This window comes from Hyperoodon ampullatus, assembly GCF_949752795.1.
Source record: "Hyperoodon ampullatus genome assembly, chromosome: 4".
NCBI lineage: Eukaryota > Metazoa > Chordata > Mammalia > Artiodactyla > Ziphiidae > Hyperoodon > Hyperoodon ampullatus.
In genome coordinates this window covers 125,046,163-125,073,256 of record NC_136917.1, presented here as the reverse complement: position 1 = coordinate 125,073,256, position 27,094 = coordinate 125,046,163, and the positions used below count along the sequence as shown (strand labels likewise).

The following is a 27,094-nucleotide window of genomic DNA, read 5'->3' as shown; positions in this document are numbered from 1 at the left end:
AGCTAGGTCATGTGTGGAACTTGAGCTGTAAGGGAATCTGGGACATTTGAGCTTTAGTTTTCCAGCCACTGGCATATGGTAAGGCATGTGACTGGGAATTTAGAATGGAATTTTGAGACAGTCTACAATGTCCACAGGGACAAAAGGGGACTCCTACTCTACCTTCAGGCCTGAGATACATGAAATGTGGGCCAGAACCAAAACCAAAAGCAAAAAATAACAATGAAAACCCTAAAACCAGAAAATAACAAAATTGGTCTCCGTTTGTGAAGTCTGGCGGGGTGGGCTTTGCGTCAGAGGTGGTGTCCTCTGCTTTCACTTCTTAGTCCATTTTGACACAGTTTGGGGCACATCAAGTTTATATGGCCTAAAAGGACATTTAAAAAGAGATTTCTGGAAGGCTGCTGGTTCTATGGTTATGGGATTCAGAGCAGAGATCTGAACTGAAAGTGTGGATTTGGGAGTCATCAGCATTTAAGTGGTGAGTCAAGCTGTGAAAGTAGATGAGATGACCGTGCAGAGTGTGAATGGAGTGAGAAAGAAGAGGGCCTAGGAACATTTAAGGGATGGACAGGAAAAAAAAATCACAAAGTAGGAAAAAAAGAGTAGTAAGAAAGATAGGATTGAAAATCAGGATACAGTGTTATGGAAGTCAAGGGATGAATATCTTCCAGAAGGAGGGATTCGTTAGTAATATTGAACGTTGTAGCGAGACATAGAAGACCAGATACTGCCTTTAATGTGCAGGTTGTACACTACATAATTCTAGAGGGTGCTAGTCTGTGAAAGGTGCCCCCAGATTTTACAGAAATGGCATACAAACTGCATGGCCAAATGTAGAGACTCTGAATGAGAATTAAAAGTTTGGTTTTAGCAAAGAGGAAATCACTTGGTTTTAGCAAAGAGGAAATCATTGGACAATGTTCATTGTAGCTGTGAGTCCTAACCACCGAAGTGACTGTATCTGGAGATAGGTCTTTAGGAGGTTTCTAAGGTTAAATCAGGTTATAAGGATGGGGCCTTAATCCAGTAAGAAGAAGAGAGAGAGAAGTCTCTTTTCTCTCTTATAAGAAGGGGAAGAGAGAGATCTCTTTCTCTCTCTACCATGTGAGGATACAGCAGGAAGGCAGCTATCTGCAAATTAAGAGGAGAGCTATCACCAGTACCTGAACATGCTGGCACTTTGATCATAGACTTCCAGCCTCCAGGGTTGTGAAGAATAAATGTCTGTTGCCACCCAGTCTGTGGTATTTTGTTATGCCAGCTCAGATCAACTAAGATATGACAGGCACTGGAAATTCAATGAAGAGCAGAAGAGAAGTGTTCTGTCCTTATGAAACTTTCAGGATAGTGATCAATCATAAATATTAAATTATTAGCTGTGTAAGTGGAAAAATAGTAAACGTATAGGGAGCCATAAAGATAGGACATGGACATAGGATTGTTATTGTAAGCGGGAGGCTTTTCTGAGGAAACGACTTGTGTAGAGATACGGTGGATGAGTAGCCAGGACAGTACAAGACAGAGGACCTTCCAAGCTTTAGGACCAGCATATTCAAAGGCCCTGTGGTGGAAAGAATGTGATGTATCTCCATGGAACTAGAAGATTTCTATGATTGGAGGGCAGAGATCGAGAGAGAGTTTGGCCAGATTTGAGGCTAGAAAGATGGGTGTTGGTTAGATCATTTATGGTCTTGCAAGACAAATTAAGGACTTTGATCTTTTTCCTAAAAGCTGGGAAGTCAGTGAAAAGGAGTGACATGACCATTGAATTTTTAAAAAATTATTTTGGCAATTTTGAAAGCGTGAAATTAGAAAGGTAGCAAGAATACATGCAGGGAATGGTCTGCCTTTAAATAAGGCTTTCAGTTTCTTTTTTATTCATTCTGACTTTTGAGTAAAAAAAATTTTCACCCTTGAAGTATGTTCTCAACCTACAATAGTAAAACCAGGCAGTCCAATAGGTTTTGGTTCGTTTATATTTATAACCCTTTAAACATTTAATTAATAATGTTAATCTAAATGACATTTTTATTACCTGATCTTTTTCCCTGTAGTGTTTATAGCTGATAGCTGCAAATATTTAAATAAACTATATTACTTAAATAATATAGTTGGCTAACTTTTAATGTGTTAGCTAAGGGAATGTTATTACTAACATTGGAAATGTGTTAGTGTTAAACATTTTCCAAAAATTATATAATAATGTTATGTCACCTTTTTACATTTAACCTGTTCTGTTCAATTAAAACTCTTAACAATCATTAAATGATAAAAAGATAATGCATACAGTTTGTAATTTTAAAATTAAAGAAGTTCTCTTTGTACGCAGTAACTGAAAACATTCCCTACCCTTAAAGAAAAAGCAATATCAATAACAATGCGTTAGCTCCCCCTACTGCTTGAACAAAAGATTTCATTTACAAAATATTTTGTCAACATTTTTCTGACAGTATTAAGTGAAACTGGCTGTTAGTTACTTCTCTTCCTTCACTTCCTCCTTTGCCCACATGATAAACTTGAGACCCAAAAAGCTGTCTATTAAGGTTTTTAAAATCCTAATAATATAGTTTTTCTAATTTTCAGTTTATTTTTTCCCAAAGAGATAACCTGACGCCACTACTTTAAAGCCTTTAAATTCCTCAAATAAGTTTGCTTCGTTTAATCATTTATCTTAAAATACATTCATTAAAACTTGTTTCATCAGGTATATTTGTGTGATTTTTTAAAAAATTAAGTGACTGTAGACTTTATAGTTTGATGTCTTATTTTACCTGTAAAATTAAATTGGAAGTAAATATCATGAATATCATATATATTTATGTTTCTAAGACAGTGTGTGTAATTACAGTTGAAGTAGTTGGCAGTCTCATTTATAACTGAGGCCTCTGTGTTTATCCTGGTTTTCTTTGTTTGCCATATCTAATTTTCAGAAAGGGAAACAATACTATATACTCTTAACCCAGCCTTTTATGCTCCTTCCACCAGTATCAATTGCTGTAACTGATTTTTGTCTTTTTTGTTGGCATGAGAGAATGCTTTAACTTTTAAATATTTAGAGAAAAATATGTGCTTGCTTTATGTTAATAGTTCTCAAATCAGGGAGATTGGTTTGGGAGCTGTGTATCAGAATCAACTGGAATTTTTTCTAAACCTACCTTTCTTCTGTGTAAGTTAGTACATTGTTTTTGGTTAATTTAAAAGTAAGTTATGCTTCCAGTTTTTGTTTGTTTTGTTTTGCTTTTTTTGTAATCCTCTGGAAGAATAGTAGTATCATGCCTTAAAACATACTCAGGCTAAAGATGTAAGAAAGATGATTGCCCTATAAAAGATAGTATTGATTTGGTGTAAGAAGTAACAGTGGAAGCTTAGTGACTTCAGTTCTGAAGCCAGACTGCCTGGATGGAAATCCTTCCTTTGCTACTTACTGTGTGACCTTGGACAAGTTACATAAAAGTTACTTACTTTCTCTTGGTTCAGTTTTCTTATTTGTAAAATAATGAAACCTTTCAAAGAGTGCCTGGGCTGTAGTAGCACAGTACAAATGCTTGTTACATGGTAAAAATAAGAATAGGTACATTGTAAAATTTGCCTTACATACCTAGATACAGGACTCCAATGTTTTTTCTCATAGGAATATTCATAAAACATCTCTAGAATTTATAACAGATAGTAATTTCTTAGTACAGTGATCAATCTTATGTGACTAAATATCGTGATCACTTTATCTGATTATGGAATATGCACAATGAAATAGTAAAATGAGATAATACGTGTTAAGGTAAAACACAGTCCCTGGCATATAAATAAGTTTCTTTACTCCCTTTATATGGTCAACACTGTGTCTAGTAATGACCCAATAAATCTTGATAGGTTGATTGCTATTAACTTACTTTGACATAATATTCTATTCTTTATACCAATGTAGAAATATTTATTTAGCTCATGGATAGACAGAACCTTGAAAAGTCCAAAAAATTTTTGGATCTAATAATGAAGTAAAGAAGGCTGTATTTGTCAGTTCCACTTTGTATTCTCTATGAGAGCCTTTTTAAGAATTCATTAGTTATACTAATCTGCATAACTCTTAGCTCCTAATGGAAGGGGCTAATGTGTACAGGTATTGATGTTTACAAGATTAATTCTGTTCTTCAAAAAGTAAATTGAGGTAAAGTTACACTACTAACTTTTAGGGTTAGTTTTATTAGGGTATAATTTTTTGTTTTTTTTTTGGCTGCATTGGGTCTTCGTTGCTGTGCATGGGCTTTCCCTAGTTGCAGTGAGTGGGAGCTACTCTTTGTTGCGGCATGTGGGCTTCTCATTGTGGTGGCTTCTCTTGTTGTGGAGCAGGGCTCTAGGTGCGCGGGCTTCAGTAGTTGTGGCACGTGGGCTCAGTAGTTGTGGCTCACGGGCTCTAGAGCTCACGCTCAGTAGTTGTGGCACATGGGCTTAGTTGCTCCGTGACATGTGGGATCCTTGCAGACCAGGGCTTGAACCCATGTCCCCTGCATTGGCAGGCGGATTATTAACCACTGCACCACCAGGGAAGCCCAAGGGTGTAATTTATATGTAATGAAATACACATTTCAGTGAGCTTTGATAAATGTATATGTACGCGTGTACCCGCCACCATTGTCAAGAGGTAACAACATTTGGCCTTTTCTAGAGTTTCTTATATATGTAATCATAGAGCATATATTCTTTTATGTCTGGCTTTTTATGCTCAGCATAGTGTTTTTGAAATTGATTCATATTGTTGCATATATCAGTAGTCCATTCCTTTTTATTACTGAGTATTACTTCATTGTATACATTTCACAGTTGTTTATCTACTGTATGGGTGCTGTAGTTGTTGATGGACATTTTAGGTGTTTGCAGTTTTGAGCTATAAATCTTTATGTGGACCTATATTTTTATTTTTCTTGGTTACTACTAGGAATTGCTTGGTTCTGTGACAAGTGTGGGCATAGCTTTTTAAGAAACTGACAAACTGTTTCCTAAAATGACTGTATCATTTTGCATTCCCACTGAAAACGTCTGAGTTTCAGTTGCTCTATGTCTTTGTCTGTACTGATATTTCCAGTTTTTTTTGCTTTTTTCTTTCCCTTTTTTCTTTTCTTTTTTTCCATTTTAGCTCTTGTAATAAATATGTAATGTTGTCTCATTATAGTTTGAATTTGCATTTCTCCAGTGACTGTTATGCCTATTTGTGATTATCGAACATTAGTATATCTTCTTTTGTGAAATGTCTGTTGAAATTTTATAATCATTTTTTAAATTGTATTTTCTTCTTATTTAGCTGTAAGAGTTCTTTATATATTCTGGCTAAAAAGTTCTTGTCAGATACAGGTTTTGCAAAAATTTTCTTCCAGTCTGTGGTTTGTGTTTTCATTTTCTTAGTGATGACTTTCAAAGAGTAGATGGTTTTAATTTTGATGAAATCCAGTTTATCATTTTTTTTCTTTATGGGTAATGTTTTTGTGTCCTGAGACTACTTTGCCTATCCCCAGGTTTCAAATATTTTTTTCCTGTTCTAGACATTTTGTGGTTATGGCTTTTACTTTTAGGATCCTGATCCATTTTGATTTGTTTTTCATGTGTGTGGTAAGCATTTTTATTATTATTTTTTACTTCATATGGATACTCAGTTGTTCCAGCACCAATTATTGAAAAGTCTATCTTTTCTCATTATCTTGGCATATTTACCAAAAAACAATTGACTAAGTTTATATACAGATCTATTTTTTTACTCTATTCCATTGATCTTGCAAGTGTTAAAATCAGATAGTGTATGTCCTCTACATTTCTTATTCTGTTGCAAAACTTTTCAGGATGTTTTAGGTCATTTTGCATTTTTTACATAAATTTTAGAATGTATTTATCAATTTCTATAAATAAGCCTGCTGGGATTTTGAGTGGGTTGTATTGAATCTATAGGTTAATATGGAGGCAATTGACATCTTAAAAATATCAAACTTTCCATTCTATGAACATGGTATATTTCTTGGTTTTATTAGGTATTTAATTTTTCTGTATAGTGTTTTGTAGTTTTCAGTGGACAAGTCTTATATATATTAACAAGTCTTGTATATAAGTTTATACCTAAGTAGTTCATGTTTTTTTGGTACTATATTAAGTGGTATTTTTTAAATGTTTACTTTCCCATCGTTTGTTGTTACAGAAGTGCGGTACACAGAAATTTGTATATTGACATTCTGTACTGAAATTGTGCTTATTAATTTAACAGTTTTTATGGTGAATTTCTTAGTATTTTCTTTTTCTTTTTTTTTTTTTTTTTTTGAGGTACGCGGGCCTCTCACTGCTGTGGCCTCTCCCGTTACGGAGCACAGGCTCCGGACGCGCAGGCTCAGCGGCCATGGCTCACGGGCCCAGCCGCTCCGCGGCATGTGGGATCTTCCCGGACCGGGGCACGAACCCATGTCCCCTGCATCGGCAGGCAGACTCTCAACCACTGCGCCACCAGGGAAGCCCAGTATTTTCTTTATATTGTGTTTTCTGTGAATAAAAAAGTTATTTTGTTATTTTTTAAAATTATGCTAAAATACACATAACATAAAATTTACCACTAGTGATATCTAGTACACTTACAATGCTGTGCAACCATCATCACTATCTAGTTCCAGAACATTCTCATCACCCCATGTGGAAAACCCATGCTCATTAAGCAGTCACTGCCCATTTCTACCTCCCCCAAACCCCTAGCAATTACTAATATGCTTCCTGTCTCTATGGATTTACTGATTATGGATATTTAATACAAATGGAATCACACAATATACAGCCTTTTGGTCTGGCTTCTTTCACCCAGCGTAGTGTTTTCAAGATTTATCCATGTTATAGCATGTATCAGTATTTTATCCCTTTTTATGACTGCACATTATTTCATCATAGGGATCTACCACATATTGTTTATACATTTATAAGTTGATGGACATTTGAGTTGTTTCCACCTTTTGACTATTTTCAGTAGTGTTGCTATGAACATTTTTATACAAGTTTTTGTTCGAACACCTGTTTTTTTATTATTTTGGATATACACCCAGGAGTAGAATTCTTAAGCCAGTTGGTAATTCAATGTTTAACTTATTGAGGAACCACAAAACTATTTTCCACAGTGGCTGCACCATTTACATTCCCATCATAAATGTACAGTGGGTCCAAATTTTCCACATCCTTACCAACCCTTACTTTCTGTTTATTTCATTATTTTTATTTGTTATTATAGCCATCCTAAGTGGGTGTGAAGATGTATCTCGTCGTTTTGTTGATTTCTAATCTGTATGTCTTTTATTTCTTTTTCTTGTCATACTGTACTGACTTGGACCATCAATGTGGACTAGAAAGGTGAGAATGAAGACATTCTGTTCCCAATCTTAGGGTAAAACAATTATCTTACACCACGGAGTATAAGTTTAGTTAAAGTTTTTTCATAGATACCTTTTATCAGATTGAAAAAGTTTTCTTCCATTTTTAGTTTCTAAGTTTTCATTATGAATGGATGTTGAATTTTATCAAATGATTTTTCCACATATATCAAAATATTTTCTACAATTTTGTTCTGTTTTATATTATTATATTGAGTTGTATTGAATGATTTTTGAATGCTATATCAATCTTTCATTCCTGAGATACACACCACTATGTATTCCTCAGTTCTTTCAGCAGTGTTTTCTAGTTTATGATGGAGAGATCTTGTACATATTGTATTAAATTTACTCCTAAGTAGTTCATGTTTTTTGCTGCTGTTATAATTGATATTTAATAAGTTACCCATTACAATTTCTTGTGGCTAGTCTAAAGAAATAGAGCTGAATTTGTATATTGACTTTATATCCTGCAAACGTATTATGCTAAACTCACTTTTTAGTTGCTTTTTGTGGATCTCTTAGTATATTCTACCTATATATGATAATCTATTGCTAAATTTTACTTATTAATATTTTATCAAGGATTTTGATGCTTTGTTTAAGAGAGATGTTCATCTGTGGATGTCTTTTTTTTATTCAAAGTATAGTTAACTTACAATATTATATTAATTCCAGATGCACAGCATAGTAACTTGATATTTTTATGTATTATACTTCACATAGTTATTATAAAATATTTACTATACTCCATATGCTGTACATTATGCCCTTGTAACTTATGTATTTTATACCTAGTTATTTGTACTTTTTAATCCTTTTCACCCATTTTAGCCCTCCTCTTATCCCTCTCCCTTTTGGCAACCACCAGTCTGTGCTCTGTATCTGTGAGTCTGTTACTGTTTTGTTATATTTCTTTGTTTGTTTTGTTTTTTAGATTCCACATGTAAGTGAAAACGTGCAGTATTTATCTTTCTCTCTCTGACTTATTTTACTAGCATAATGTCATCCAGGTCCATCCACGTTTTCACAGATGGCAGGATTTCATTCTTATTTATGGCTGAGTGACACTCAATTGTGTGTGCATGTGTGTGTGTGTGTGTCTATACATATACACAAACACATATACCACATTTTCTTTATCCATTGATGGACATCTTCGTTGTTTCCATATTTGACTGTTGTAAGTAATGCTGTCGTAAACACTGGGATGCATATATCTTTTTTTTTTTTTTTTTTTTTTTTTTTTTGCGGTACGCGGACCTCTCACTATTGTGGCCTCTCCCGTTGCGGGGCACAGGCTCCGGACGCGCAGGCTCAGCGGCCATGGCTCACGGGCCCAGCCGCTCCGCGGCATGTGGGATCTTCCCGGATCGGGGCACGAACCCGTGTCCTCTGCATTGGCAGGCGGACTCTCAACCACTGCGCCACCAGGGAAGCCCATCTTTTTGAAGTATTGTTTTTGTTTTCTTCAGATAAATGCCCAGAAGTGGAATTACTGGATCGTATTGTAGCACTATTTATTATTTTTTTTTGAGGAACCTTCATACTCTTTTCAATAGTGGCTGTACCAGTTTATGTTCCCACCATCAGTACATGAGGGTTTCCTTTTCTCCTCATCCTTGTCAACACATGTTCTCATGTTTGTGATGGTGGTCATTCTGACAGGTGTGAGGTGATATCTCATTATGGTTTTGATTTCCATTTCCCTGATGACTAGGGATGTTGAGCATTTTTTCATGTGCCTATTGTCCATCTGTATGTCTTCTTTGGAAAAATGCCTGTTTAGATCCTCTGACCATTTTTTAACTGTATCGTTTGTTCTATTTGATATTTAGTTGTGTGAGTTCTTTATCTATTTCAGATATTAACCCTTTATCAGTACATCATTTGCAAATATCTTTTCCCATTCATTAAGTTGCCTTTCCATTTTGTTGATGGTTTCCTTCACTGTGTAAAAGCTTTTAAGTTTGATTAGGTCCAATTTGTTTGTTTTCACTTTTGTATTCCACACTTAAGGAGACAAATTCAAAGAAAATATTGCTAAGACCAGTGTCAAAGACCATACTGCCTATGTTTTCTTCTAGGAGTTTTGTGGTTTCAGGTCTTACATTTTGGTGTTTAATACATTTTGAATTTATTTTTATATATGGTGTGAAAAAATGTTCTAATTTCATTCTTTTACATGTAGCTCTCCAATTTTCCCAACACCACTTATTGAAGAAACTGTCTTTTCCCTATTGTATATTCTTGCCTCCTTTGTTGTAGATTAATTGACCATATGTGTGTCAGCTTATTTCTGTTCCATTGATCTTTGTGTTTGTTTTTGTGCCAGTACAATACTGTTTTGGTAACTGTAGCTTTTTTGTAGTATAATCTGAAGTCAGGAAGCATGATAATTTTACCTTTGTTCTTTTTTTCTCAAGATTGCTTTGGCTTCTCAGGGTCTTTTGTGGTTCCATACATATTTTAGGATCATTTGTTTTAGTTCTGTGAAAAATGTAATGGGTATTTTGGTAGGGATTACATTAAATCTGTAGAATCCTTTGGGCAATATGGACATTTCAACAATAATTTTTCCGATCCGTGAACATAGGATATCATTCCATTTATTTATATTATTTTTAATTTCTTTCTTCAGTGTCATATAGTTTTCAAAGTACAAGTCATCACTTCCTTGGTTAAATTTATGCCTAGGTATTTTATTCTTTTTGATATGATTATAAATGGGATTGTTTTCTTCATTTCTCCTTCTGATAGTTTATTATTAGTCTATAGAAATGCAACAGATTTCTGTATATTTTTCTTATATCCTGCAACTTTATTGAATTCATTTATTAGTGCTAATAGTTTTTTGATGAAGTGTTTAGGGTTTTCTGAATAGTACAGTATCATGTCATTTGCAAATAGTGAGAGTTTTACTTCTTTCCTTCCAATTTGGATGCCTTTTTTTTTTTTTTTTTCTAGTCTGATTGCTGTTGCTAGAACTTCCAATACCACGTTGAGCAAAAGTGTTGAGAGTGGGTATCCTTGTCTTTTTTTTATTATTATTATTGAAGTATTGTTGATTTACAGTGCTGTGCTTGTCTTATTTCTAATCTCAGAGGAAAAGCTTTGAACTTTCCACTGTTGAGTAGAATGCTAGCTGTGAGTTTGTCATAAATGTTGTTTACTATGTTGAAGTATGTTCCCTCTATACCAACTTGGTCAAGATTTTTTTGTATCATGAACCAATGTTGGATTTTGTCAAGTACTTTTTCTGCGTCTGTTGAGATGATCATGTAATTTTTATTCTTTGTTTTGTTAATGTGATGTATCACAGTGATTGATTTGTGGTTGTTGAACCATCTTTGTATCCATGGAATAAATCCCACTTGATCATGATGTATGATCCTTTATGTATTGTTGAATTTGGTTTGCTAATATATCATTGAAGATTTTTGCGTCTGTGTTCATCAGGGATGTTGGCCTATAATTTTCTGTAGTAGTAGTGTCTTTGTCTGGTTTTGGTATCAGAGTAATGCTGGCCTCATAGAATGAATTTGGAAGTGTTCCCTCCTGTTCAATATTTTGGAATAGTTTGAGAAGGATAGGTATTAACTCTTCTTTAAATTTTTGATAGAATTGCCCTGTGAAGCTGTTGTCTGGTGGACTTTGGTTTTTTGGGAGTTTTTTGATTACTGATTCAATTTTAATATTAGTAATTGGTCTATTTATATTTTGTTTCTTTTTTATTCAGTCTTGGATGATTGTATGTTTCTAGAAATTTATCCAATTATTCTAGATTGTCCAGTTTGTTAGCATGTACCTGTTCATAGTATTATCTTATGATTATATTTCTGTGATATTGGTTGTAATTTCTTTTTCATTTCTAATTTTGTTTACTTAGACCTCATTTTTTTTTCCTTGATGAGTCTGGCTAAAGGTTTGTCAGTTTTGTTTATCTTTTAAAAACCAGCTCTTAGTTTCATTGATCTTTTCTATTTTTTTGTCTCTATTTCCATTCTAACCTGTATTATTTTATTATTTTGTTTGATTTTCTCTGTTTTAATGAAATTAGGTGAAAGAGTTGCATATCCTGGTCTTGAAGGTGTGTCCGTGTGTGGGAACATCCCTATACAGGCCGCTTGTGCCCCGTGGCATTGGTGGGAGAGTTGGATCTGAAGTGATCATGGGCCATGTCTTCTCTTGGGATGTGCTGCTGACCACTGCCTTGGTGGGAGGTAGGGCCAAAGTTGGATGAGCTGGAGCCAGAGCCCAGTGTGAGTCAGGGTTTTTCCAATACTTGATGGTAATTACACGCCTGTCTGGTGGTGGAACTGTGGCCTGAGGGGCTAGAGCAGGAGCCCTGAGGGAATTGGGCTTTTCCCTCAGAGCATTGGTGGTCTTGGACTTGGATTGTCTTGGTTAGGGGAGAGGTCAGGACCCAAGAGGCTGGAGCAGCAGTTCTGATCTGGTTTTGCTTCTCCTCTCCTCAGCAGGTATACAGTGGTGATGGTGATCTCTGCCTTGGTTGGGGAGGGTGTCAGGGCCCAAGGGGCTGGGGCAGCCATTCTGAGCTGGCTGTGCTTCTCCCTACTGTGTGTGATGGCAGTCTCCACGTTGGTGGGAAGCAGTACCTGAGCTGGAGGGGCTAGAGCAGGTGTTCAGTGTAGGTTGGGCGGGCATGCTGGGATGGTCCTGGCAGGCTGGCCAGAGCACCAAGCAGTTTTCATTCTGCTGCCTCTATCCTTGGACTGGGAGCAAGCAAGTCTGTGTGCATGCCCTTCAAGAGCAGAGTCCCGGTTTCTTATGGCCCTCTGGAAAGCCCCACTGCTTTTCTAAGCATCCAAGGGGGCTCGTCTTCCTGTTGCCAGACCCCAGGGCTTGGGTGCTTAATATGGGACTTGAACCCCTGACTTCTTAGGGAGGATGCCAAGACTGTGATATCGCCTTCCTCTTCTTGGTCACCCACTAAGGCGCTGGGTTGCAACTAGAAATGCTTCTCTTCCTCTCCTACCAGGCTCTGTGTGGTTCTCTCTTTCATAACCTTGGTTGTAAAAGAGCCATCTGTCCTGCTAGTGTTCAGGTCATTCTCAACAAGAGTTGCTCTATATGTAGTTGTAGTTTTGATGTTTTCGTGGGGGGAGGTGAGCTCAGGGTCTTCCTACTCCATCATCTTGATCCTCTCCTTCATGGATGTCCTTTATTGTAACATCTTTATCTTTAAAAATTTTTGTGATAATGCTGGTCTCATAAAATGAGTTGGGAAGCAGTCCATCATACTCAGTTTTCTGAAAGAATTTGTATAGGATTTGTACATTTCTTCCTTAACTATTTGAGACAGTTCACCAGAAAAGCCATCTGGGCCTGGAGCAGTTTGTTTGTTTTTGGTGGGAGACAAGATTTAATTTCAAATTTAGCTTAATTGATTTAGAGCTGTTCATATAGCCCATTTCTCCTTGATTCATTTAAGTAAATTATATCTTTTAAGAATTTTATTTCATCTAGTTTGCCAAGTTTTTTCATAAAACTTTCCACTCCATTACATTATTATTGTTTAAATGTCATTGATTCTATAATCATGTCTCTCCTTTTCCCAAATATTGGTCATGTTTTATCTTTCTTTAATATCTTTCAGTTTCATTGTTTGTGTATTTTTTATTTTATTTATTTCTGATATGTATTATTTTCTTTCTGTTTACTTTAGTCTTAATTTGCTCTTCTTGTAGCTTTCTAAGTTGGAAGAAGCTTAGATCATTGAATCCTTTATTTTGTCAAATATATTTATATTCTAAAGTATCCTATGACCACTGCTTTATCTGCATCCTACAAATTTTATTATGTGTGTTTTCCTTTTTATTCAATTTGAGGTATTTTCTCATTTCTCTTGTGATTTCTTCTTTGACCCATAGGTTCTTTAGAAGTATGTTTTTTAATTTCCAAGTACTTGGGGATTTTTCAGATATCTTTCTGCTATTGTTTTCTAATTTAATTCCATTATAGTAGAGAACACATTTGGCATTACTTCATTCCTTTTAAATCTAAATAATGGTCCAACAAATGGTCTTTCTTGGAACGTATTCCATGTGCACTTTAAACAAATATCTATTCTGTGTTGTTGGGTACAGTGTTGCAAAAATGTCAGTTGATTGATGGTGTTGTCTAAATGTTCTATATTCTTACTGAGTTTCTGTCTACTTGTAATACAACTTTATAAGACAAATGCTGAAATTTCCAACTATAATTATGCATTTGTCCATTTTCTTTTTAAGTTCTGTCAGCTTTTACTTCAAGTATTTTGACATTTGCTATCCGGTGAATACATATTTACAATTGTTATGTCTTCCTGATGAATTGACTCCTTTATAATTATGAAAAGTTTCTTTTTTATCCCTGACAATATTCCTTGTCCTGAAATCTACTTTGATATTAATATAGCAACTCTAGCTTTCCTTTGATTTATGTTTGCATGGTAAAAATTTTTATCCTTTAAATTCCAAACCTATGTGTGCCTTTATATTAAAAATGAATTTCTTGTATAAGATGTATAGTTTGGTCTTTGTCATCCAGTCTAATATCCTCCGATTTGTAATTGGAATATTTAGATCATTACATTTAATGTGAGTATAAATAGGTTTGAGCTTAAATGTAACATTTATTCCCTATTTGTCTCATGTTCTGTCTTCTGTTTTTCTTTTACTGCATTTTTGGATTAAGTTATTTTCAGGATTCCTTTTATGTCTGTTGACTTTTTAGGGTACTGTTTTTCCCTTAGTGGTTGATCTTTGGTTTACAATATGCATCCGTAATTTATCAAAGTCTTCCTTTAAATTATATTATGCCATAGCACATATAGAGTGAGGATCTTACTCAGTATGCTTTTATTTCTCATTTCCTATTCTTCATGTTGTTGTATTCAGATATTTTATTTTTTCATTTAAAACTCCACAGAATATTTTTAACAAACTGCTTTAACAAGTAAGCTGTCCTTTAAAGAAAATTAAAAAGAAAAAAATAAATTTTACATTTACCAACATATTTACCACTTGAGGATCACTTTACTCAGTTGTGTTGATCCAAGTTTCATTTGATGAAATTTTTCTTGTACCGAAGAACTTCCTTTGCCATGTCTTATAGTTCAAATTTACTGATGATAAATTCTTTTAGGATTTGTTCCTATGAAAAAGTCTTTATTTCACCTTCATTTATAACATTTTTTATACAGTAAAATTACTCTTTGGTATACAGTTCCCTGAGTTTTGACAAATGAATAGGGTTGATTATACATAACTACAATCAAGATACAGAACAGTTACATTATTCCCTAAATTCTCTCATGCTCACCCTTCATATTCAATCCTTTCCTCCCTCACCCAACCCTGATAATTACTGATCTCTTCTCTATCCCTATAGTTTTGTTATGCTGGCTTGCCTTGTTGAAGAGGGACAGCAACTTCAACAAGCCTATAACTTCTCTGCCTTCCCCTGGATCCTAGTTCAGACTCTGCCTCCTGGGTCAGATAGATGTATATTTAGCTCTGTGATGAAGGGTTCTAGTTTCTCTGCTATATACGCACATAATCAAGATCAGAGACAGTGAAACTGGCATGAGTTTCAGTTTATCCTCATCAGTACCATATTTTCCTTTCTGTCCCCTACTTTACATCCGTCTTCCTTTCCTGACTGCCTCAGGCACTGCATTTTTGGATCTTAGGGGTTTGGCCATCTCAGTGCTCCTGTCCCTTTCAGTTATAGTTTTGTGTCCAGCATTGTATTCCTGCCACTCTCTCAGGGATTTGAGGGCTTTGTTGTTGCTGTTCCTCAGTGTTCTAAGGGTCACAATGTGTATTGTCCTTCCGCTAGTAGTTTAAGGCTTTTGTTTTGTTGGAGAGACAAGGAGAAAGGATCTGGATAGAGTTTTATCCATTTCCCTCAGTGGCTGCTATTCCTCTCCCCCAGGCCTGTTCTATGTTGGATTTTTGTTTGGATACCAAACACTGTAAATTTCATGTTGTGGAGTGTTATACTTTGTTTTATTCCTTTAAAGGCTTTTGTATTTTGTTCTGCCTAGTACTTGTTTTTAGATAATTTTGATAATTTAGAAGCTTATTTTTAGGTTCTTTAGGGCAGGTTTAGAGTAGTCCTTATTCTAAGGCTAATTTAGTCCCACTTTTATGAAATGACCCTTTGGGTCACTACTGAATGCTTCATTATTTAATGAGTCCTTTAGCATCAGGCTTGTTGGAACATAATGTTTCCTGGCCCTGTGTGAGCTCTTGGAATTATTTGGCTTATAGCCTCTCTAATTGTTCTTTCCTCTGTACAGGTGTTCTTAGCACAGTCTCCTGGAGTTTTGCTCTAAGCATGACCATATTGGACTTTGATCAAAGACTCAAGGGGAAACCATATACAAATTTCTGGAACTTTAAAAAAAATCTCTCTTGGGTACTGTGTCCTGCAGATTTTAGTTTGCCTTAAGCTCCAAAAAAATCTGATTCTTGTTTCCTCAAGTCAGAAAGTTGACCAGACTCTGTCGAGGTTCCTTCTTCATGTGTACTGTACTCTGTTAATTGCCTCCAGGAAGAAAGTCTGGATGACTGTAGGCTCAATTAATTTATTTCTCTCAGAAGTCAGTATTTTACTGCCTGTTGTCCCACTGTTTGAAAATAGTTGTTTGTTACATTTTGTCCAGTTTCCTAGTTGTTTGTGGTAGGAAATTAGTTCTGAACTCCTATTCCTTCATGGCCCTAAGTGGAATTCCAAAAGTCATTGTTATCTTTTTTCTCCTGTTTGTAAGATACCTAGTTTTTCTTGATGCATTCTTTTGTCACTGAATTTCAGCAATTTTATTAAGAGCCGTGGTTTCCTTTGTGTTTACACTGTTTGAGGATCCCTGAGCTTCTTGAATCTATAGGCCTTTGGAAAATTTGGCCATGATTTATTCTATTGTCCTGTCTATTCTCCATTTACATGTATGTTAGACTATTTGATGTTTCCCAAAAGTCACTGAGATGTTGCTTATTGTTTTCCACATTTTTTTTCTTTCTATGCTTGGTTTTTTCATTATTTTTTATTTTATATGTTCAGGTTTTCTTCTGCAGTATCTAATTTGCTGTTAAGTGAAATTTTTAATTTCAGGAAAGTTTCTTCTCTAGATATATCATTCATTAGGTATTAAGACAATTTATCTTTTCATTATACTCATGTTTTTCTTTTAATACTTGAAAATATTTGTCATAGCTGGATTAATGTCTGTTTCTGCAATAATATCCACTTTTTGGGGGGTATGTTTCTGTTGATCAATTTTTCTCCTGGTTGTGGGTCACATGTTTTGGGTTTTTTTTTTTTTTTTGGTACATATCTAGTAGTTTTTCTTGTAGGTTGGACATTTAGATTTAACATTATTGAGTGTCTGGATATTATTGTCTTCCTTTAAAGGGTGTTTTAGCGAGCATATAAGTTATTTGTGATTGAACTTCATTCTTTGGAGGCTTATTTTTAAGCTTTATTAGAGTTGCTTTTTAGTACACTTTACTCTTGGGCTAATTTAGCCCTACTTTTAAGGCAGAACTCTTCTGGAATCTCTCCTAAAGACCCCATAAGTTCATTGAGATCTTTCTACTCTGGGTGCTTGGAACTTGAACATCTTCCCAGCCTTGCTGTGAGCCCTGTGTGAATAGTTATGTTTGCAGCTCACTAGAAGATGTCTTTTCCTTAGTAAGTTTTCTTTATATGGTTCTCTGATATCTCACCCTACATATGTCCATATTGGTATTCAACCAAAAATTTAGAGGAATCACTATACAGATTTCTGGAACTTTTTTTCTATTTATAGGCCTCTCCTTGCCAGTACAGTGTCTTGCAAATTCTAGCTATTTAGCCTCTACAGACTCTGACCTCCATCTTAAATCATCAAGGCTGCTGTACACTAATTGGGTTCCTCCTCCCTATACCAAGGTTCTGAAAGTTCCCCCAGGCAGAAATCCAGGGTTATTTTTAGGCTTACCTCATTTATTTTCCTTCTCTGAGGGATCACAGTCCTGTGCTTTCTTTTGTCTAATGTCTTAAAATAATACTTCAATATATTTTGCCTAGTTTTATCAGTTTTAATAGTGAGAGCATGTCTAATACCACTTACTCCAGTATTTCCAGAACTAGAAGTAATCAATGTATTTTATTTTTATTTACATCAATTTTTAAATAAATATTTTATTATATAAGTGTAATTTAATATATTCTCCCATTAAAACAATTATGGAAAAGTTAGTTTCCTTTTAGTAACTTTCCTAATCTTAGGCTTCTTTCATTCTTAAAATCTAGCCAGTGATATCAACTTGGTACACAGCCTGTAAGGTACCTTTTCTATCCATTTATATACATATGTTTCCATAGAAAAGTTGTAATATTGGTTTTCTTTAGGTTGTATATGCTTTTAGTATTATAATTCCAAGTATATTTAGTTCTCTTTCACTTGATTTAAAAAAAAACAGTGTGTGTTAGAGGTGTACCTTATTATTAAAACAAATCTATTTCATATTCTTTATATGTTGATATAGTTAATATAGTAAATAATGTAATTTTTTTTTTTTTTTTTTTTTTTTGCGGTACGCGGGCCTCTCACTGTTGTGGCCTCTCCCGTTGTGGAGCACAGGCTCCGGACGCGCAGGCCCAGCGGCCATGACTCACGGGCCCAGCTGCTCTGCAGCATGTGGGATCTTCCCGGACCGGGGCACAAACCCGTGTCCCCTGCATCGGCAGGCGGACTCTCAACCACTGCACCACCAGGGAAGCCCGTAATATTTTTATATGGTAATATTTTCAGCAAGAATAGAGATTGGTCCTCAGTAGCTCATCTTCTGGACATATTGCAAATGCTTTCCATTTTTTTCCAGGCCTTTCTGCCACATTTTCAGAAATGTTGCCCTATTTCTCTCTGCCCCAAGTACTCCTCTTGCCTGGAGACAGACAGACTTCACATCCACCCCAAATAGTTGCCCAGGGCCCTTTTTTGCTTCTATTTTCCACAACTTTGGCATGGGCCATTCTTTGTGTTGTTCTCATCTGTTATGTACTTGAATACAGTATGCTGTTGTTTCCCTTATTAATCTCTCAGAGGTTCCTTACAATTTTTGGTCCATTGAAATCTCCCCACCCATATTTTCTCATTCATCTATTGATTCCTTTTTTTGAAAAATCTTTTGTAGGTTCTGTGGTTTGATAGGGAGTATAGGCTGGATTATGTACTCACTTTGCTCTCTTGAAACCAAGAATTACATTTCTCTCTGCCTGAATTTTCGCTGTATCATTTTATCATAATCTAGAATAAGATTAAACCTTTGTATGTTTGCCTAACACTCTTGTGAATAGCCATGTATTAGGGAGCAGTAAGATGTTTGAGCTAGAAAGTATTCCTAGCATCTCCTCTTCTGTTCCTAACTTTACTTCTGTTCAGTAATATCCTCTTCATATTGCCCTGCACTTTTCTGGCCCTCACTATTCTTGTATTGACATGGGAAGTTCCATTTGTTAACCAGAATTGAAGTTTAGGCATCATGAATAAAACTGTAAAGTTTCTCTTCGGGCAACTATAAACCCTTCCCAACAGATTTTCTATTTGCCATTGAAATATTTTCAACCCATGTTGCAGATTTTTAAAACATTAGAATTGGAAATTTTTAAACCTTTTAACAAAAGTTTTATTTCATCATTATAATCTTGAATTTGGCTTAGCACTAATTATTATTTTGACATATAAAATACTGCTGTATACAATATACAAAATAATGAAACGTGATCTAACCTATGACAGTAGCTCAAGTCCCTTCCACTTTTAATTTATATTTTGATTTTTTGGGCTCCTGACCAAAGTTAGATTAACATGACTTCTTTATAGATCTTTCCAATATGTAAATAAATTACACTGAAACTTTTTGTCTACACTGGGCAACAATTTAGTACCTTAAGATCTACTGATGGAGGAGAAAAATGATGTAAGGTCCAGAGGAACCATCTTGGGATATTAAACAAAAATTCTGGGTGATCCTGGCTCTAAGTCACAGTCTAATGTAGATTATTCAGTGAAAATTTCTCAAAGAGATTCAGTCCTTTTTCATTCATAGCACTGTGAATACAAACTTCTAAGTCATGCTTAATAATTTCCTTGTTTGTTACTTTGTTATAACCTGATTATAGTAACTAGTAGTGCAACCACTTTGGAAATATAAAAGAGAACTATTCTTTGTCAACTTGCAGAGCTACTTCTGTTTAAAACCTGATCCTGGGAAAGGATATATGGACAGGAGCCTACCCTTGTTCTGTTCTTGTCAATCAACCCTTTCTGTCATTTCACAGAATGAAATTCTGTAGACCCAGAAGGGACCTGAGCAGTTATGTAGCAGTGTTTTACAGGAAAAGAAACTGAGAGCCAGAGAGGTAAAGCAGCTGTCCTACGGTCACAGAGGTAGTAAAGAACCACATATCTTCACCCTGGCCTGCCCTGAATTTTTTTGACATGTTGAGAAGTCATCGTGTGTCAACTATATATCACATTTATTTCTACAAACCTACTTCAAAAGGCTAAAATTGTCTCTCAGCTGAAATTTAGTCAGAGCCTATCTAGCTCCCTGTACAATTATTCCTCTTCTCCCATTCTCTTAAACTTTTCTGGAGCATCTTGATAGAGAATACAGCAACTCCTTTATTCTGTCATTAGAGTCCAGACAGAATCAGAGATTGAAGGCTGGGGAAAGTTGTCATGAATGGTAGTATTTTTACTCACACACAGAAAAAATAGGGCACCAGATTTGTCCATTCAGTAACTTTCTGCTCAATTTTAAATTTAATTTGATGAACTCAATGAAATGCAGGAATCTTTTTTTTTTTTTTTTTTTGGTCAATTTAAACGTGGCTATTCCCTGAAAAAAAAAACCTTTTCTTTCTGTGTTTGTCTTTGGCAATGGGAGTAAGGAGAGGAGGGCAGTATGTATTTCCTTCCTATCTAAAATTGGAAGTATTTTTTTGTGTTTTACTCAAATATGAATTTTGTGTAATAAATTCTGAACTAGTCATGACTAATATTATGCATTTTGATATAACAGGATAGACATGATTCAGCTGATGATCAAAATATTTGTCATGTGTGGCATATGGATATAGAAGCCCTTCCAGAATGGATACACTGCCTAATACAAAAAGTAAGTTCCATAGTTTCTGAGTAAAATTAGGAATATACTACCTTCAGAAAGTTTTTGCCCTCATTTTAGAGCTATTTTTCTTGGATGCATTGTTTCAAGAGACATGAAAGGGTGTGTAACTTGATTACGCTTACTGGTTTCTTCATTATTACTGGAGTGCTCTGAGTACTTTTATACCTCAGACTTTGCACTTGGTATTTCCCCTTCCTTGACTTCTCTTCCCACAGCTACTCACCTGTTTCTTCATTTCCTTAGGTCTTTATTCTCAGTGAGGCATTGCCTGGCCAATCTATCAGCTGCCTCTCCCCACTATTACCACTCTCAACACTTCCTTTCTCCCTTCTCTACTTTATATACCTATCTATGTTTTACACACACATTATAAGTGATATATAGAACTTTAAATATGCTTAAGTATATATGACATATATAAATTATTATACACATTCATATGCATATCCACATATGCATATATATACACACACACAAAGGGCTTACTGATCTTGTTAGTTACCTAGCTCCTCTACTAGAATATAAACTCCATGAAGTCAGAAGTTTTTATATTTTGTTCATTATGTACTATATCCCCAGCACCTAGAACAGTACCTATTGAGTGAATGAAATATCCTATGTGTCTCATTACACAAATGTAAAATAAACTGGAAATTTAATGACTCTTATTGGCACAATCAGTATCAAAAAAAAACACACTTTTAAGGATCCTTAATGAAATATTATGAGTAGGAATTCATCTTGTCAGTGTGGCATCATTATTTCTCATAATTCAAAACAGCTAAGTATTAGAAAAGTATAAGTAATATGATTTTTGGAACAATATAGTTGCCTTTCTCCACTGACTAGCTTACTTTTTTTGTTAAAGAATAACATTAGCTAGATATCCCTTGCATCCATTCTCACATCGTAATGATTTCCTGGGAAAATGCCAGTGCACTGCTTATTAGTGTCCTGAACTTTAGAAAATGTACTAGGACACTGTAGATGTCCTACTATCTCTGTTGAAAAGATAACTTTAAGTTAGTTCATTATTAATTTGTAATCTGAGTATAGAAAATGAAGTAACTGATGTATGCAACCAATATCTTTTGGTTGTATGTAAAAAGGCAGGAAGAGCTTTATTCTGTTGGTTGGGTAAAGTTCCCTCCCACAGTGCTTGGTATGCAAGAAGTGTATCAAAACAGACACTTTGGGCCTCCCTGGTGGCGCAGTGGTTGAGAGTCCGCCTGCCGATGCAGGGGATACGGGTTCGTGCCCCGGTCTGGGAGGATCCCATATGCCGCGGAGCGGCTGGGCCCGTGAGCCATGGCTGCTGAGCCTGCGCGTCCGGAGCCTGTGCTCCGCAACGGGAGAGGCCACAACAGTGAGAGGCCCGCGTACCACAAAAAAAAAAAAAAAAAAAAAAAACAGACACTTTTCTGTGAGATTTTACTTGCAAATTAAGCTCTGTAGACTGATTTGCTTCCTGGTTCCATAGTGTATTTTTCTTTTCATTAGTTCACACTGTATCCATATTCAGCCTATTGTTTAAGAGACTCTTTTAGAATTCTTAGGAGTATTGTTTAGATGGGTGTGATGTGCAGTATGTTATCATTCTAGACCTTTGGAACTTCTTATCTCTATTTATTGGAAGGCTTGTTTCCATCTAGTAGACTGTTCTGTCTACTAATCAGAAAACAGAATGCTGGCCTTTTCTGTGGCATAGAAAACTTTCATGTGGTCGGCTTTAAAAAACAAACAAACAAACAATAAAACCACAAACAGAAAAACAGCTCACATTCTCTTTGGTTACTTTACAAAGAAAGAATTGTTTTTATTTTTCTTTATTACCTGTAGGCCCAGTGGACAGTTGGAAAACTGAATTGCCCTTTCTGTGGGGCCCGTTTAGGGGGCTTTAATTTTGTCAGCACTCCAAAATGTCCCTGTGGCCAGCTTGCAGCTGTACATCTCTCCAAAAGCCGGACCGATTATCAGCCAACACGGTCAGGCCGACTAATGAGACCCTCGCTGAAATACTTGTCACATCCTAGAGTTCAGTCAGGTTGTGACAAGGAGACTCTGCTGACAGGTGACGCCTCCAAAAACAGAAATCACGGGCTTTTAAACATGGCCCAAAATAATAATCGTCCTGGAAGATTAACGGAAGCACTCTGCCTGGAGGTACGGTCAACATATTTCAAGATGAAGAACGAAAAACTGCTCTTCAAAGCATCAGATCCAAAATATCAGCTTTTTGTTCCACAGCTTGTGACCGGCAGATGCACTACGAGAGCTTTTCATAGAAAATCACATAGCTTGGATTTGGACATCAGTGAGAAACTGACTTTATTACCCACTTTATATGAAATCCATAGTAAGACTACTGTGTATCCCAGGCTAAATGAAACGCAGCCTATTGACCTTTCGGGCTTGCCTTTAGAATCGAGTAAAAATAACTGTTCCTTTCAGATTTCATCCAGTTTTGATCCTAATATGCTGCTGCAAAGATTTTCAGTGACTCCCCGTGAGACCCAGACACAAAGAGGAGGAGAATTTCAGTGTGGTCTAGAAGCTTCTGCAGTGTACTCTGGCCATGCTAGTCCTAACAACCTGACTTTCCTGATGGACCTGCCCTCAGCTGGCAGGAGCACACTGGAGGCCCCAGACCAGGAAGAGCACCTCTCTCCTCTGGACTTCCTGCACTCAGGCAGTTTTTCATTGGGTGCCATTAATCAAAGGCTCAGTAAGAGAGAAAAGAGCAAGCTGAAGAATCTGAGACGGAAACAACGAAGGCATGAAAGATGGCTGCAGAAGCAGGTAATTTTTAAAAGAGTTTACTAAAAATTCTGTATTATAAATGTCAGGCTTTGGGGAGAGGAGCTAACTTTGAATTACCTATATTATAAAAACTTGACTTGAGTGATTTTTGAAATGACATTTCTCCCAACTGAACTTAATGATCATGTAGCTCTATTATAACTGACATGTATAACCATGTCTCTGTGCTTACACGTGTACAGAAAATGCCCTTTTGTGAAGTTTTTCCCAATTTTGCTAATATTTTATAGGAACATTCATCTCATGATATTGAGACTAGGTTGTCATACACATTTTAAATATATTCATGTTAGGATTGTTTTGCAGTGCTGGTTTTTCAGGTTAAATTAAAACAAAAATGTTTCCCTAAGTAAATCCAATGTAGTGACAAATTCATTCACTTTCATTACATTTAGTTTAAATGGATATTTTCAAGGAGCCCCGTTTAATTATGTGCCCACATGAGCCAGATATGGTAAACTGTGCTAAATTGTGAAAATTATCTAAAGGATAATTGACCCTTACTGTAATTTTATAGGAGAGGGTGTTTCTCTGTGGTTTGAACTCCTATACCTATGATGATACGTTCAGGGGTGGGGTTTGTGAAGGAAACCAATATTAGGCACTGAGGAAACCAATTAAAACCAGTGGATGAGGTGCTTATGAAAATTTAGAAGTTTGAGGACTGGCTTATTTCTGTATAAACTATTTTTGCAAATTGCCTTCATTATTTGGTCATAATAGATAGCAGTCCTTATTAATTAGTATATTGAATATTAACAGTGTCCTCAGAGCTAAAATACAGAAAGCTACAACTTTACATAATAGTTCATTCTTAGTTAACCAAACTCATTATTGTTTATGATTCTAGTCATGGACTGAATAAAATAAAATTACTGCATTAAGTGCCTCAATCATGTTAGGTATTTTTCATCTTTTTGTTAGATAGTATAAGTAATTGTTTTTATATTTTTGACTGGTTTCTGACAAAAGCATTTCAATTTGGTTTCTTTGCAAGTGATGGTGTAATGTGACATCAAAGCGTATACTGTAGGATGTAAAAAAGAATATGTTTAACACCATTATAATATACTTTATAGTTTAACTTATCAAAGCTGTAAAATTCAAAAATTTTATTGAAAATTTGACTTAAACCTAGATAAATTGGAGATGATCATATGTTATGTTAAGTGAACAGAACAAATACCTTAAAAACAATGTGGAGGGTTCTAAAATAATTCTCTTAACAAATAGAGATTTCAAAGAAGTATGAAAATTATACTTGTTCTATGCTGTAAATATGCAAATAACATTTTTACAGTTTTCAAAATGTGTATAATTCTTAGGCTAGGTACTTCTGAAAACCTCAGTTATATTTTTAATCATTTTCTAGCATAGGAACACTCTTTTTCACATAGTTTAAAACAAAGTAAGACCAAAATTAATGGTCCTTTTTTTTTGATAAGGTTGCTTTTATTCATTCACACACATGTGATTTAACCAATCTGCTTAGCTAATTGATCGAAGTGAATGAGTCTTAGTCAGACCTGTGACAGATCAGTACAGGAATGATATGGTGAGATCCTAATAGGTTTGGTTGATTGCACAGGAGCTACAGGCAAACAAATGCCCAATGTGTCCTTAGCAAAGAAAATCTAAAAACAGGTAGCAGCATAGAAATGACATGAATTCACAGTGTGAGTACACACTGTGGTTTGAGTCAGAAGGAAGAAGAATTTTTAATAGTTTTACTAATTCAAGGAAAAGGATAAATCCTAGGAAGAGTTGATATTCAAGAAAAATTAATGGCTTAGCTATTCAGCTCGTTTAATGTTTAATAAAGATTAGTTGATTCTAAAACAGATATCAGATATCTGTTTTGTATATCGTGCCTTTGGGTAATGACTTCAAAACAGATCCTGCCCCTTTTTTAATGAGAAAGATATGCATACAAGATATAAAGAAAAAGTTACCCATTATTAATGGTAATCTTTTTAAAGTTTAAAATAATTGGTTGGAGGATCTAGATTTCTGACTTTCATTTGACATTTTAAATTTTTTTGTGTGTAAACTAGACATCTTTCTGTGGCAGACACCATGATAGAAAATGTTAATGATGCTACAAAAAGTTACTTAAATTTTTGAAGCTTAGGGATGTAAATGAGATTATTGTTAAAGCAGAAACTACAGCCAGTTTGCAGTGTTTTCGTTCAGCAAATATTAATTGAACATCTACTTTGGGGAAAGAGTGCTGAGCAAACCCTTTTTTTATTCAACACAGTCTTTTTGGTTTTGGTTTTCTTTTTTAATTATCATGCAATAAAGTTGATTTATTCCTGTCATACAGCTCTATGATTTAAATATATGTATAGATTCATATAACAACCACCACAGTGGGGGTCCAGAACAGTTCCATCAGCCCCACCCCAAATTTCCCTTGTGCCTTTATAATTGTGCCATGATTATATCTTTATAATCACACCCTTGTCCCATCCCTAATTCCTGAAGACCACTGATCTGTTCTCCATTACTTTAGTTTGTCTTTTTGATAATTTTATAAAATAATGTAATGTTATAAAATTAGAACATATAGTATATAATGTTTTGAGACTGGCTTCTTTTACTCAGCATAATTACCTGTGAGATTCATCCAAGTTGTTGCATATATCTCTAGTTTGTTATTTTTATTCCTTAATAGTATTCCATTGTATGAATGAACCACAGTTTATCCATTTACTTATTGAACAGAGGTAGGTTATTCCAGGTTTTGACAGTTATGAATAGAGCTGTTATAAGCATTCATGTACAGGTTTTTGTGTGAACCTAAGCTTTCATTTCTCCAGGGTAAATGTCCAGGAGTGGGATTGCTGGATCATATGGTAAGTAACTGTCAAATTGTTTTTCTGAATGGCTATACTATTTTGCATTCCAAGCAGCAATGTATGAGAGTTCCTTTTGCTGTGTATCCTCACGAACACCTGGTACTCTTAAAATTTTGACATTAATAGATACATAGTGGTATCATATTCTGGTTTTAGTTTGCATTTCCCTAATGACATTTCCCTAATGATGTTCACCATTTTTCAAGTGCTTATTTTCCCATTTATATATATTGTTTAGTGAAGTATCTTTTCAAATCTTTTAGTCATTTTCTTAATTGGGTTGTGTTCTTTGTGTTGAATTTTGAAAGTTCTTTATATACTTTGGATGTAAGTCCTTCATTGAGTATGTGATTTGTAAAGATTTTCTCCCAGTCTGTAGCTTGTACTTTTATTCTCTCAGAAAACATTTTTTTCCTATAGAAGAAACATATTTAATTTTGATGAAGTCCAGTTTCTCAAATTTATTTTTAATGGATCGTGCTTTTGGTGTCCTATCTAAGAACTCTGCCTAACCCTAGGTTATGAAGATTTTCTCCTTTGGTTTCTTATAAAAGTTATGCAGTTTTAAGTTTTATATTGAGAATTATGACTCATTTTGAGTTTTTTTTTTTAATAAGGTGTGCGATTTAGGTTGAGGTCCCTTGTTTTGCATAGAGATGCTTGATTGTTCCAGGACTATTTGTTGAAAACACTGTCCTTTCTCCGTTGAAATGTTTTTTCAGCTTTGTCAGAGATCAACTGGCTCTATATGTGTGGTCTTTCTCTGGACTCTCTATTCTGTTCAGTTTATTTTTGTGTCTCTCCCTTTGCCAATACACCTCTTTCTTGTTTATTGTAGCTT

General features: G+C 35.3%; 1 protein-coding gene across 1 annotated transcript in view; it reads left to right on the top strand.

Annotated features, from left to right (window-relative positions):
* Positions 1-27,094, top strand: part of RNF180 (ring finger protein 180) — a gene marked incomplete at both ends in the record, with an annotated part of 236,673 nt that overhangs the window by 4,592 nt on the left and 204,987 nt on the right. The window contains 3 exons of the mRNA XM_079702308.1: positions 20,465-20,560; positions 22,412-23,371; positions 26,215-26,250. Of these exons, the coding sequence (XP_079558434.1) occupies positions 20,465-20,560; positions 22,412-23,371; positions 26,215-26,250 (1,092 nt within the window). The remainder of the gene's footprint in view (positions 1-20,464; positions 20,561-22,411; positions 23,372-26,214; positions 26,251-27,094) is intronic.